General features: G+C 44.9%; 1 protein-coding gene across 3 annotated transcripts in view; it reads left to right on the top strand.

Moving 5' to 3' along the window:
- Enosf1 (enolase superfamily member 1) overlaps positions 1-13,511 on the top strand; it is a 31,284-nt gene that overhangs the window by 11,001 nt on the left and 6,772 nt on the right. For 2 of the 3 annotated variants that reach the window (XM_090353368.1, XM_090353367.1), the window contains exons 4-11: positions 428-514; positions 876-902; positions 3,287-3,359; positions 3,462-3,500; positions 3,896-3,978; positions 5,772-5,806; positions 9,344-9,431; positions 10,922-11,056. In XM_090353368.1, coding sequence (XP_090209494.1) covers positions 428-514; positions 876-902; positions 3,287-3,359; positions 3,462-3,500; positions 3,896-3,978; positions 5,772-5,806; positions 9,344-9,431; positions 10,922-11,056 — 567 coding nt within the window. The remainder of the gene's footprint in view (positions 1-427; positions 515-875; positions 903-3,286; positions 3,360-3,461; positions 3,501-3,895; positions 3,979-5,771; positions 5,807-9,343; positions 9,432-10,921; positions 11,057-13,511) is intronic. The other variant, XM_090353369.1, reaches the window with a different exon arrangement.

The raw sequence follows: 13,511 nt of genomic DNA, 5'->3' as shown, positions 1-13,511 counted from the left end.
AGCAAAGTTAGAAAGGCCTTTTTGTTGACACAGATCAGTGTGTTAGCTGATTTTCCTTTGCTGTGACAAAATACCTGAGAAGATCTATTTCAAAGAAGGAAAGGTTTATTTTGGCTCATAGTTTTACAGGATTAATCCATTGTTGGATGGACCCATCACTTTGGGCTGGTGGTGAGGCAGAACACCATGGCAATTGGAGCACATTACATTAAGAGGCTGGCTTTGATCCACAATCCTCCAATCTTAGCTCATGAGTAGTTAGGATTATAAGCATGAGCCACTGGCATCCAGCTTTTTCCTTCTTTCTTCTTTATTGAGTCTCTAGTCCCACTTTCAAATTCATAAACTATGTACTGGCTAAAAGACTTGACTTCCCTTTGTGTCTAAGATGTGATTGTATATATGTTGTATTTTGCTTCCCAATCAGATTGGTCCAGAGAAAGGTGTGGTACACCTGGCCACAGCAGCCATTCTGAATGCAGTGTGGGACCTATGGGCAAAGCAGGAGGGAAAGGTAACTCATTTGAGAAACATGCCATGACATAGGACATGTGACTGGCTCTGAGTGACCCTCTGAAGACCAAAGACCAATGCACTGCAGGTCCCCGAACAGAAATAGGGATTTGACTCTTTTCTTCCCTGAAAGATACCAGTAGTACTTAAGAATGAGTAGGAAGAGTTTAGAAAGGGCTGAAGGAGGAGAGGGACAACCAGGGTAAAGGGCAAAGAGGGATGAGGCAGCACTGGGGTAGGGTGGTTGAGTGGTCAGACACCAGCAGGAGTTTGCCACTAGTGTATTCCCTATTGGACAAAAATGATGTGGTTTTTTTGCATTACATAATATTTTATAAACCTTTTTTCTTTTTTTCTTCAAGCCTCTGTGGAAGTTACTTGTGGACATGGTAAGTAGTCTTTAATGTTATAATTATCTCTAATTGAAATACATTTCACATTTTACCATTTGGTGATGATTTAGGGAAAACCCAAACGAAACCAAACTACCAGGTCTCTGTGGTTACGCCTGTAATCCTAACTACTAAGGAAGCTGGGATCTAAGGATTGTAGTTCGAAGCTAGCCAGGCAGGAAAGTCGGTAAGATTCTTATCTCCGAGTAACCACCAGAAGAGGAGCTGTGGCTCAAGCAGCTGAGTGCTAGCCATGAGCAAATAAACTCAGGGACAGCACCCAGGTCCTGAGTTCAAGCTCCAGAACCAGAAAAAAAGATTTAAAAAAAAATCAATAAAATACACTTCTTGCTCTTATGGAGATGGAACCAGAGTCTTACCCAAGCTGAGCAAGTACTGTGCCCTTTCTACTATTTGAGGCAACCAGCAGCCATGCTCACGCAGTCAAGCTCAGGTCCTGCCTCCCCACTTGGGGGGGTCTCTAGCATGTGAAGCAAATTCTCTGACCCTCTGCAACTTGACTAAGAGAGTCATCAGACATCTAGGGAGCTCACAGAATCAGCCTAAAATGAGAAAAGCACTCCATTAAGTCTGAAAAGCCAGCGTTACCATTAAGATAACTTGCGGCACTTGAACTCAAAAATCAAGATGAGGCTATGGCTGTCTTCACTGTGCAGCATCGAGCAGGCTGGAGCTTAATAGTGAATTCTAAAGATACACACTTGGCTGTTTTCTTTCTCCTTGACCTATTTAAGGCAGAGATGAGCACCTGGTTGCTGAGGGATGAAAAAAAGAAATCTCTTGAGTTAAAGAGGAGTGAACATCAAACCCAGCATGTCTTGGCTCTAAGTCTAACCTTCACTACTAACTAGCTAAGAGACCTTGAGTCAACTGCTTACCCACTGCGAGCTGCAACTGCCTCTGGGGAAAACCTGGTGGTCCACAAATGAGGGCCCTTTTTATTACTTGACAGCAAAATTAAAGACAATGACAACATGGCCTTGAAGACTGTTGAGCCATGAGACCTTGCTCTTCCTCTATGGCAGGTTCCCTCTCACTTCTCTGGCAGGCTGAGGGTAGCATGCGGGGTGGGGCGGGTGTTGGAAGAAGGATGTGGGAAGGTGAGCCTTTCACAGAGGTATTCACCACCAACATGGAAAAAGTTGAGGGCCCCCAGAAAGGAGCTATGAATTTTCCATCGTTTGGCTCATGTTTCCTGTTTCAGTCCCACTTCTCTTTAAAAGAAGCAGACTCAGGACTAGTGAAGGGGCTAACACCTGTTAATCTCACCTATTCAAGGAGGTATGGATAATTTGAGGCCCACCTAGGAAAAGTGTCCTTGATATTGTATCTCAACCAATAGGAGGCATAGGTAGCAAAATGGAGGTCTGAGATTGACCTGGGGCAAAAACTCAAGACAGTAAGTGAAAAGTAAGGAAAGTAAACGAAATGAGGACTGGGCTCAAGTAGTAGAGCAGCTGCCTACCAAGGCCCTGAGTTCAAAAGCAAAAATCCCAAAAGCCAGGTGCTGGTGGCTCACATCTGTAATCCAGGCTACTCAAGAGGCTGAGATCTGAGGATCACAGTTTGGAGTCAGCCCAGGCAGAAAAGTCCCTGTGAGACTCTTATCTCCAATTAATCACTGAAAAACAAGAAATAGAGCTGTGGCTCAAAGTGGTAGAGCAGTATCCTTGAGCAAATCACTCAGGGCCAGTTCCCAGCTCTGACTTCAAGTCCTATAACCACCTATAAATAATTAAATAAATCCCAGAGGCTCAAGATTGAAGAAGCTTTTAAAATTCCTTGCAGCCTAGTACAGTACTAGTGGTGGAGTGAAATCCTTGACTTCCCCTGTGTCTATTCTGCTGGGGCCAATAAAAAATTTCACCTGTGTGGCCAGGGCATTGGGCATGCAGTTGGGAAGAACAGGAAGAAGGAGCAAACCCCGAGCCACGAGGTGTTCCTGTTCTGCCACTTTCTTCCTGTCAATGAAATGAATTTTCTCTACACCCCAGGAGAGCAGATTGCCAGACCCAGCTCTGAGCATGACCTGTCTTCTCTGCATTGAGTGTTTTGTGACAGCCGCATCTCCCCTTCCCCACCCCATTTTTTTTCCTTGTCCCCTTCTGATTCACTGCAGGGTCAGCTTGATCATGTTGAACAGCTGCCTAGAGGAATAGGGAATGAAAATCAGGATGCTCCCAGGGGCAAGGAGCCTCTGAGCAACTCCTACCAAGCAATGACAGAACCAGACAATCTGGCATAAATCCCATAGGCCCCTTCCTGGAAAAGATAAGCTCCACAGGTAACAGAAGTAACTCCTTCGGAGTATAATCTGCCTATGAATTGACCCAGGCTCTTCTCCTGTCACTCCCTTCCAGGATCCCCGGATACTGGTATCCTGCATCGACTTCAGATACATCACTGATGTGCTGACAGAAGAGGAGGCCTATGGTGAGTCCTGGGAGGGCTGTGGAAGCCAAAAATTCCTGGCGCTGACCATGGCGCACACACAATGGGCTCTAGAGCATCAAGTGACACTTCTCTTCTTTTCAGAAATACTGCAGAAAGGTCAAGTTGGTAAAAAGGAAAGAGGTGAGTTATGTGAAATGCTCTTTCCCTGTTTGTGCTACCAATTTTGAGGGTCCCTGGTCTCCAGGGGTACCTCACAATGTTCCCGATGCCCTGTGCTAAGCAGCTTGACCTCACACATGTGAGTTGAATAAAGATACCACTTGGGGGAGGGGACGCACTTCAGTCACTATTTACAGGGGGTTTGTGGTAAGGCAGGGCCCTGGGGAGTAGGACATTCAGAGAATATTCTAGTCATCTGCCCTTGACAACTCCAGAGGGTTGGACAAATAACGGAGTGTATAAGTTAACCACCCAGGGAAGAGCTGGATTCTCAGTGGCACAACATAGCTATAGGAAGTTCTAATTCTGCAGTTCTCTGGAAAGTGCCAGATGTTGACAAATGTTATATCTTCCAGAAGAGCAAATGCTGACACATGGCTACCCAGCCTATACCACGTCGTGTGCCTGGCTGGGGTACTCGGATGCCACACTGAAGCAGGTGTGCTTTCTAACTGGTTTTGCAGGCCGACCAAAAGGAGAAAAACAGGTTTCCTTCTGTACTCAGGGCTCACTCCACTATCACTGCGCATTGGTCTGGCAGTGTGAGGTTTTCCTGTACTACCACTTCTCCAACTATGTGCCCTGCAATTTAGCTCAGTTTCTACTCTGCCTCCCTGGCATTAGAGAAGACCACATAGAGCAAGGGCTCTGTGTCACCATACTACCCTATTCAGATCTAATCCCAGCTCTGACCAACCAACCAGCTAGAAAACCCAAGCTCCCATAACACATCCCCTTAATTTGCTAGAGAAAAGGTTTGCAGAAGCCAGGAAAACTTTTCTTAACCTTTACAGTTTATTTTTTGTTGGTTGTGGGGCTTGAACTCGGCCTCCATGCTGTTACTGAGTACTTTTGCTCAAGGTTACTGCTCTACCACTTTGAGCTACAGCTCCACTTGTGGTTTCTGAGTGGTTAACTGGAGGTAAAAGTCTCACAGGGACTTTTCTGCCTGGGTTCAAACCTCTATCCTCAGATTTCAGCCTCTTAAGTAGCTATGATTACAGGCATGAGCCTGTAAAGAATACAACTCAAAACAGTCAGGTTGAAGAGGGGGATAGAGGGGAGTGTGTGAGCATCTCTAGCTGTCATCACATGTTTACTGGCCTCTGTCCTTTGGGCTGTTCACCGAGAATTCACTGCCACTGGCTATTAGCCATTAGCTCAGTCTTCAGCCCTTCTTCCCTCCCTAGAGTCTGAGGATGAGAGTTCTAATCCCTTTGTCATGGCTTAGTTTTGATGATCAGCTAATAAAGGGCCTTCTTTTTGGAATACAAAAGACACTTGTCACTCAGGAGATTCTAAGAGTTGTAGGAGCTATGCCCTAGGAAATACAGTAAGGCGGTACAGTATGTGGGAGGAGGGATTGGGAGGATATCAAATACATGTCTCTGTGGCCCACAGGCTTTATATTCCTCCCTTTCTGGGATTTACTATTTTCTCGCCAGCCTTTCTATATCATTTTGGGTCTTGGACCCAAAATGTAGTACCATGACAATACTTATACACAAGTGGATGTGAAGCCATTGACAGCTCTACCACCATGGTTCTGACTTAGCCCTGAGTCCCACATTGCTCACTGGAAGGTGACAGTATAGACAGTTTGAGTCTCAGGAAGAGGCAGTCATGCAACATTGTTCAAGCCACGTATTCATGTTGCATCTCAGTTTCCCCCCGTAAGAAGTGGGGAAATAATATTCTACATTTCATGAAATGATTTTGAGGATTCAGATGAAATGTGTAGGTTATTATACCACAACTGGCACATGACATGCAATCGGTCTAAAGCTCGTTTTTTACTCTTCACTATACTGAGCATTTTTAGACTGAGGGCCTCATCCAGGCCAGGCAAGCATTCTACCATTGAGACAGACTGGCGTCTGCTGTTATTTTTACATCCAGTAGTTATATGGATACCACAGAAAAAAAATCTTTAAAATCTTTTTTTAAAAAAAGGGATATTTATGCTATAGCACCCTTCCAGGAGTGTTGTGACAGTGAGAGAAATGGTTGCCATAGAGATGAGGAAAGAAAGCCGCCCTCAAAGTAGAGTGATGCTCTGTTGGATAAGCTGTTTCCGTTCTTAATCTCAACAACACATGGTTGTTTCCTCTGGTTTATATTCTGACCATAATGTTAGTGAAACCCAAATCAGAAATGACTGAGGCCCTCAGGCCAGGGGAGCTCTGTGCACAGTACCATGTGTGTGATGAGATGTGTTCCCTTTCCCCATAGCTCTGTGCAGCTGCACTGCAGGATGGCTGGACCAGGTAAGCGATGTGTGCAGTAATGGACTTGACCTTTCAAGGAGCAGCATGAGGAGACTCAGTAGTGAAAGTGCATCAACAAAGCCAGGCATGTGGGGACCTGGACATTTTACCCTAGGCCAGGCTTACTCTCTAAAGAGAGATGTGAGTGCTACTTAGAATCCCCAAACATCACGGATTTTCAAAAGGGGCTTTGGAGAGCCTCCACTTCAGGCACTGTCTAGAATTAGAAATCCCTTTTTAAGGTCAGTAACATGCATTGATTCAGTGTGTATGCGAGGACCCAGAGGCAGCCAGCCTCACTTTGAGGAGCCTGTTTCCATTGCGTAAGGGATCTTATAACTTTCATAACATTTAGCTACTGTTCCTTCATGGAATTTTTAGAGCCAAGGTCTTTCCTTCCCTCTCACTGGCCACTTGCTGTCTAGAATGACCGCCTGTACACCTCCCTTGGCACCTGTATGTGGGTTAGACCCTCTCAATGAACTGTAGTAGTCATGGCCTCAAATCCTGGTATAGTACAGGTCTCTGAGGGATCCTTGTGTCTTGACTCAGCCACTCTCCAGTCCACTTTTTGCCTTTAATGTGTTGCCAGGCTTCCTACCTGACTTGGAAACAGGGTGCCTACTGATCCTCCTCCCCCTCTGTGAAGCAGCAGTATCATTTAAGAGCTTGGCAGGGGTACACAGTCTGAGGCCTCTCCTTGAATCTGCTGCCCCACTCTACATTGTAGCCAGGCCCTTTGAGCAACTTGTGGGTATCACATGTTTGATAGGCACTGAATTCTCGTTAACTCTGGCCACATAAAGGGTTGAGGAGAATGAAGGGGCAGTACATAGCAGTGGAAAGAGGCATTGGCTTCTGATAGAATTATAATCCAATCCTGCCTTTCCCCCTCATTCTCTACAAGTACTCTCTGGGGTATTAGGCAAATTCTCAGCATCTCTGATCCCCATTTTTTTCTGTGTGAGAGAGAATAATATTAAATACTGTTTCAAATAGTAACTCCGTGCCATGCCTGACAAGGATCAGCACCAGGCAGATTCGAAGCAAGTGTTTAGAGTGCTGGCCTCCTGTGCTTTCCTTCAACCCTGGGGAGGTTGGAGCAGTCAAATCTTGGCACATCTGGAAGGCTCCAGAAAGACTCATGGGCCTCCTAGGTCTGGAAGCCTGAGCTTTGGCCAGCCGCCCTCCTTCCAGAACCACAGATCTAGGAACTGAAATTCCCACCTGGTGTAGAATTTTCTTTTTTGAGGAGGGGCTTAGTGCTGAGTGCAAGGAGAGAAGGCAGTAGATGAAGTGTGTATGTGTATGTGTCCATCTGTATGTCCATCCCACAGCCAGTGCTTCTGAGGAAGAGGGGATGAATGTTTAGGAACACAGAGAGAGGACTCCTAGGCCATCCTAGAGTGGCAGCCAGTAGCCACTGCTAACCCAAGTACAACACTGACAAGGATTGTTCTGGGGAGTGGCTGGCAAAGGAGATACATTTAATCCTCTCATTCTTCCTCCAGCTAACAGGCTCATGGTGGCAAGTCACAGGGAACACTAGGAGCATAGTAGGACATGCACATAAACTAAGGAGCGTCCTGGACATGTCCAGATGTGTACAGGAGTTCTCTATAGGGAGCATCCAGCAGCAGTCTGCTGCTCTTCAGTGTGTGGCTAAGGTCCTTCTCTCCCTGAGGTCAGACCCTGGGAGCCAACCTGCCTTGTTGTCTTCCTCCATGAGGCTCCCTGCAGACAGAGCCCTCTGAGGGAAAGCCTGTCACATGTAGGCCTTTACAAACCACACTAGATTCGGGCTAAAAGTAACCCTAGACACAGTTTGTCAGCTTGCTGTCCCCTAAGCCTACTCTTTTCCTTTTTCCTTTTTTTTTTTTTTTTAATTGTCGGGGCAATGTATAGAGGGGTCACACTCATCAGGTAGTATGGCCTGCATTACTTCTTGAACATTGATACCCCTCTCATGTTTTTGTCCCCCTTCCACTCCTGTGACCCCCTCTTAATCATCTTGTTTACCCCTACTCCCTTCCCTGTTTCAAATAAATAAATGTATATACAATAGACTAGGTAACAAAGTCAGATACAGTATCCACATGAGATTAACCATAAGGGGAAAAAAAGAGAAAAGAGCTAACTGCACATAGTACAGAAGAACAACAATCACAAAGATAAATCTCTTGCTTTCATATCCTAGAGTTCATTTTGTTGAGTCTCATCCTATATGACCATATGAACATAGCTTTTGAGCTATGGTGATCCTCTTCTAGGAGAGTCCTAGATGTGTACTACTTATTACAAATGAGGGAAACCATGGAGCCTATGTTCCTTTAGGGCTGGCTTACTTCACTTAATAGAATTTTTTCCAAGTCTTTCCATTTCCTTACAAATGGGGCGATGTCATTCTTTCTGATGGTAGCATAGAATTCCATTGTATATCAGTACCACATCTTGATCCAGTCATCTACTGAGGGGCATCTGGGTTGGTTCCATATCTTTGCTATGGTAAATAGTGAACATTGTTGTGCTAGTGGCTTTAGTATGTCCTTGTTTCTAGACGATTGGGTAAATGCCAAGGAGTGGGATTGCAGGGTCATGGAGCTCTATGTTTAGTCTTTTGAGGAATTGCCATACTGCTTTCCAGAGTGGTTGAATGAGCTTACACTCCCACTAACAGTGTAGTAATCTTTCCTTCTAAGCCTGCTCTTTTCTGACTGAGGTCTTTTCCTTTGTTTTTGTTGCCTTTTTTTTTTGTCTTGGGGTTTGAACTCTGGGCCTGGGCGCTGTCCCTGAGCAATTCAGCTCATGGCTACCACCCTACCCTTGAGCCACAGCCCCACTTCCTGTTTTCTAGTGATTAATTGGAGATAAAAGTCTCATGGCTTTGTAGTGCTGGGGTTAGCTTTGATCTGAGATTCTCAGATCTCAGCCTCCTGAGTAGCTAGAATTATAGGCGTGAGCCACTGCACCCAACTGTTTTTTTTTGTTGTTGTTGTTTTACAACACAGCAAAACCTCAGATTAAACTGAGTTAAAAATTCCTGTATTAACCTGATTCCTCCAGCAGGTAAGAGAGTCCATTGCCCCAACACTAACTAAAGACAAGTAGTCTGCAGATTTACTACCAAGTGACTTGTCTAAAAGATCATATGAGAAAGAGCAAGAGGTTACTGGGCAGTCTGTGAATCATTAATAGACACGGCACCTTTTTCAGAAAAACCAGGTGTTTTTGCCAAGTCAAAGAATGGATCCAGTCCAGATAATGGTGGCATACACTTGTAATCCTAGCTACTCAGGAGGCTGAAATCTGGAAGCCAGCCTAGGCAGGAAAGTCTACGAGACTTTTGTTTCCAATAATTCACCAAAAATCTAGAAGTAGAGCTAAGGCTCAAGTGGTAGAGCACTAGCCTTGCATGATAAAGCTCAGGGATAGTGCCTAGGCCTGAGTTCAAGCCTCAGGACTGACACCAAAACAAACAAACAAAAAACAAAAAAGAAAAGAAAAATATAGATCTAAACTAACCAAATATATTTATAGGTTTAAAGTAAAGGTTGGTGCTGATCTCCAAGATGACATTCGTAGATGTCGCCTCATCCGAGACATGATTGGACCAGAGAAGATTTTGGTAAATCGTCTCATATTCTCTCAACCACTTTCTCTCATATGCAACCTTGCATGAAGCCTTTTTGGGGGGAGATGGATAGGGTAACCAACCTCAGTGCCTTGTACACATGAGGCAAGTGCTTTACCAACTATGATAATCACTAACCTTCCTAAGTAGCTCATCAGGTGATGGGTTTCATAGAGCCTTTGTTGAAGAAGTATTGAAGATTTTGCTGATATAAATAACAAGGATTTATCATTTCTGACTGTAGTTTTCTCTGTGTGTATGTGTACTGAATTGGCTTTTTCCAGTAGTGGCTGGCATTCTACCATTTGAACCATATCTATAGTTGGTTCATTAGCTCTTGGACTCTCATTTGGACCTTGATTCTTAAATCTCCTCCTCTTGAGCAGCGAGGATTACAAGGCATGAGCCAGGGGTGGGAGTGTAGGCTAGTGGTAGGGTGGGTTTGATTCCTTGGTACTACATACACAGCAAAAGCTGGAAATAGTGCTGTGACTCAAGTGGTAGAGCACTAGCCTTGAGAAAGCTCAAGGACAGTGCCTACGCCCTGAGTTCAAGCCCGAGGATTGGCAAACAAACAAAAACAATTAAAGCATGAGCCACTGGCGATCTGAGGGTGAATATGAAAGTCACTACACAAATATTTTCATAAGTCACATCAGATGTTTTTATGAAGGTTGTGGGGAGTTTTTTTGAGGCTTACTCAGAAGTCACATTATTTATATATACGTTAATGCTACTTTTGCTTCATGAGGTCATCCTTGTCCAAATTATGATAAAAATAGATTCTGCATCTACCATCTCTGGTTCTCAGTGTTCTGTGAGGAAGTTACCATTTAGTGGGCTACAGATACTGTTTTTTTTATCTGTCTTGTCCAAGTGCGGTAAGGCTGACATTGGATTGGGGGGTCTTCTCGCTAGCTCTGCATACCCAGCTCCTGGCTTCTAGGCAGAATGACAAAGCCAATGCCTAAAGGGCAAGGCCTGGACTTACTGTTACTCCTCCACATCAGGGAGGAGTTAATTTGTGAAGTGGATTCATGTGAGCCTTCGCATAGGGTTAGGAGTAAGTGTTAAATGCCACCAAATCTTCTAAGTGCCTGGTACAGCAGGAGCTTCACTCAGTAGTATTGATTAATATGTCAGAGTATATAGTTCAAAATGTGCAACAAAATGGTTCCAAGAGAATCTGGCACTGCAACAGTACAGTATGGGAAGGGGCCATCTTAAGTGTAGGCAGGGCTTCAGCTCCAGGAGGAGTAAGCGCTTATGGCTCAGGCCAGGGCATGTCCAGACTTCACAGTGATTCACAGAACCACTTTCATCTCCTCTAGAAGAAAGAACTTGGAGGCAGAGTTCCAGTCTTCATGGCTGCACTTTGGTTCCTTTCATTTGGGCTATAGGCTAGGCCTTAGCAGTCATTGACAAAGTGACAGCATGTCCTCCCTGGGAACAACAGTTCTACAGTGAAGGGTCTGAATTTGCAGATGATGGATGCCAACCAGCGTTGGGATGTGCCTGAGGCAGTGGAGTGGATGTCAAAGCTGGCAGAGTTCAAGCCATTGTGGATTGAAGAGCCTACATCCCCTGATGATATCCTGGGACATGCTACCATTTCCAAGGTAGGAATATTACGGGTTCTGCTGTCTCAACCATATAGTTATTTAACTTTCCAGCATGGTCATGACAGACCCCAAAATTCCCTCACCAGTGCCTTTTACTTTCTGATCAAGTAGCTAAAACAATTGAGTTGGGCCTAAAAGAGCTGTAGGGTGGTCATCCTTTTACCATTTGTCATACAGAAAGTGAGTTTCTGAAAGTTGAAAGGCTACTACCAGTTTTAAGATGAGTGGATTTGGTTACCCTACTTTATGTAGAAATATAGCATTTAAGTATAAACAATCCTTGACTTGTGATGCTTCAACATGATCTTTGTACTTTATGATAATGCAAAGGTAAATGGATATTTCTGGGTTAGTGGTGTGCAGTGCAATATTTGCTGCAATGCCCAGTGTCAGCAAGCATGCACTGTAGCTCCCAGCCCTACATCTACAATGGGAAACCACCTAAACCACCTGTATGCTACAGTGTGTCATTAAGCTAGAATGTCTTATAGGCTGGATGTATTAGATGCATTTTCTACCTAGGATGACCTTTTGAACTTACAATGGGTTTATCAAGACATAGTCCCATGTTAACTAAGGAACACCCTGTACTTTATTCATGTGTGCGTACACACACACACACACACACACACACACACACACACACACACACACACACACACACACACACACACACACACACACACACACACACACACACACACACACACACACACACACACACACACACACACACACCATACATTTCATCTGCTTGATCCCAAAGAAAAGGTTCCTTTGCAGATGCTAGGGTGAGGCCTCCCAAAGAAAAGGTTGCCTGTTTCCAGGGAGCCTTGAGACAAATTCATACTAACTGGGACCAGTTTCTGTCTTTAGGGTTCAGGAAGCACCTGACACATCAGAACATGTGAGACCCCCCCCCCCATTCTTTCTTACAAGGTGGCTCCCATTGTTCAGGTTTACAGCACTGAATGAGTTCATTAGTAAGAAGAACTATAGCTTCCAGGTTTTCATTCCTCGAACGACAGTGAAATCTGTTAAGGAGCCACAATGAGCCAGAAGCTACAGAATGAGGCTACAGGCTATAGAGAATCAAGGCAGAGGCTGGTTATAGAATTTGAATATGTAATGGCATCAGATTACAGTGGTCCAGAACAGCCATCTCTAAGCTCTGACTTGCCTGCTTCTGGCTCTAGGGCCTCATCCCTTTGCCTCTGATGCCCTTTTTGTGTTTGCATCTGATAGCCAAGGACATAATGTGTCCTTAGCTTAGTACATTTTGGCTACTAGTCAAAGTCCTCCCTCCTTGGGAACATTTTCTCCCTGAGCTGACTTTGTATAGCCATACTCACCCCCATTAGGGATTGATCTTAAAACATTAAGTCTTAGTTCCAAGTTCTCTGAGGACGGAGGTCAGGGGGCATGCTCCTGTAAATCAGTGTACATTCTGTCAGATCCTCTTCACAGCCTGAGTCTTAAAATTGCTGTCTACTCCCCACGTACAGCCTTGCTAGAGAGGAAACACAGATATCCGAGGCAAAGACAAATAAATGAGAAGGCCAGAGCACTGAGTGATGAGTGTCCTGGCCAGAAGCTCAAAATGAGAGGGTGGACATGGGCTGGGCCAGTGGGAGGTGGCCTGGTGAAGAGACTGGAGCTGACTCTAAGGAGTGCCACGATAGAACCTGAATCAATTTAGTTCCACTTGCCTTGTTTTTTGTTGTTGTTGTTGTTTTGTGTTGTTTTGTTTTGTTTGAGTGGTACTGCGGATTGAAACCTAGGCCTTGTACTTAAATGTGTCCTGCTATCAAGCTACAGGTCACTTTGAATTTAAAAAAGAAATGTTATGGACTGGGAGTGTGGCCTAATGGTAGAGTGCTTGTCTAGCATGCACAAAGCCCTGGCTTCAATTCCTCAGTACCATATATCCCCCCCCCGCAAAAAAAAAAAAACTGGAAATGGTGCTATGGCTTAAATGTTAGAGCGTTAGCCTTGAGAAAGCTCAAGGACAATGTCCAGGCACGGAGTTCAAGCCCAGGACAAGAAGAAGAAAAGGAAGAAGAGGAAGGAGGAGGAGGGAGGGAGGGAGGAAAGAAGGAAGGAAGGAAGGAAGGAAGGAAGGAAGGAAGGAAGGAAGGAAGGAAGGATTATTCTCTAGAGCTATGTCCTGGTATTCTGAGATAAGGTCTCACTACATAGAGTTCAGGCTGGCTTGGAGCTCTCAGTCTTCCTGCCTCGTGTGTGCTTGGATTATGAGTGTGCATGCACCCCCACACCTGGTTCCTTAAGAGTTCTAGAAGAGTGGCTGTACCATATTGAATGCTTTGGGCCTGGCACCACTTCACCTCTGCCAACCTGGAGTCTCTTTGGAAGCTCTTCTGGACTTGGACCCATAGATGTTTTGTGTACATGATGGAAGCTCAAGGAATAGGCATCAGATGAGCCAGGGGAG

This window comes from Megascapheus bottae, chromosome 19, assembly GCF_031878675.1.
Source record: "Megascapheus bottae isolate mThoBot1 chromosome 19, mThoBot2.hap1, whole genome shotgun sequence".
NCBI lineage: Eukaryota > Metazoa > Chordata > Mammalia > Rodentia > Geomyidae > Megascapheus > Megascapheus bottae.
Note: the sequence above shows the minus strand (reverse complement) of the source record. Positions and strands in the feature narration are given on the sequence as shown.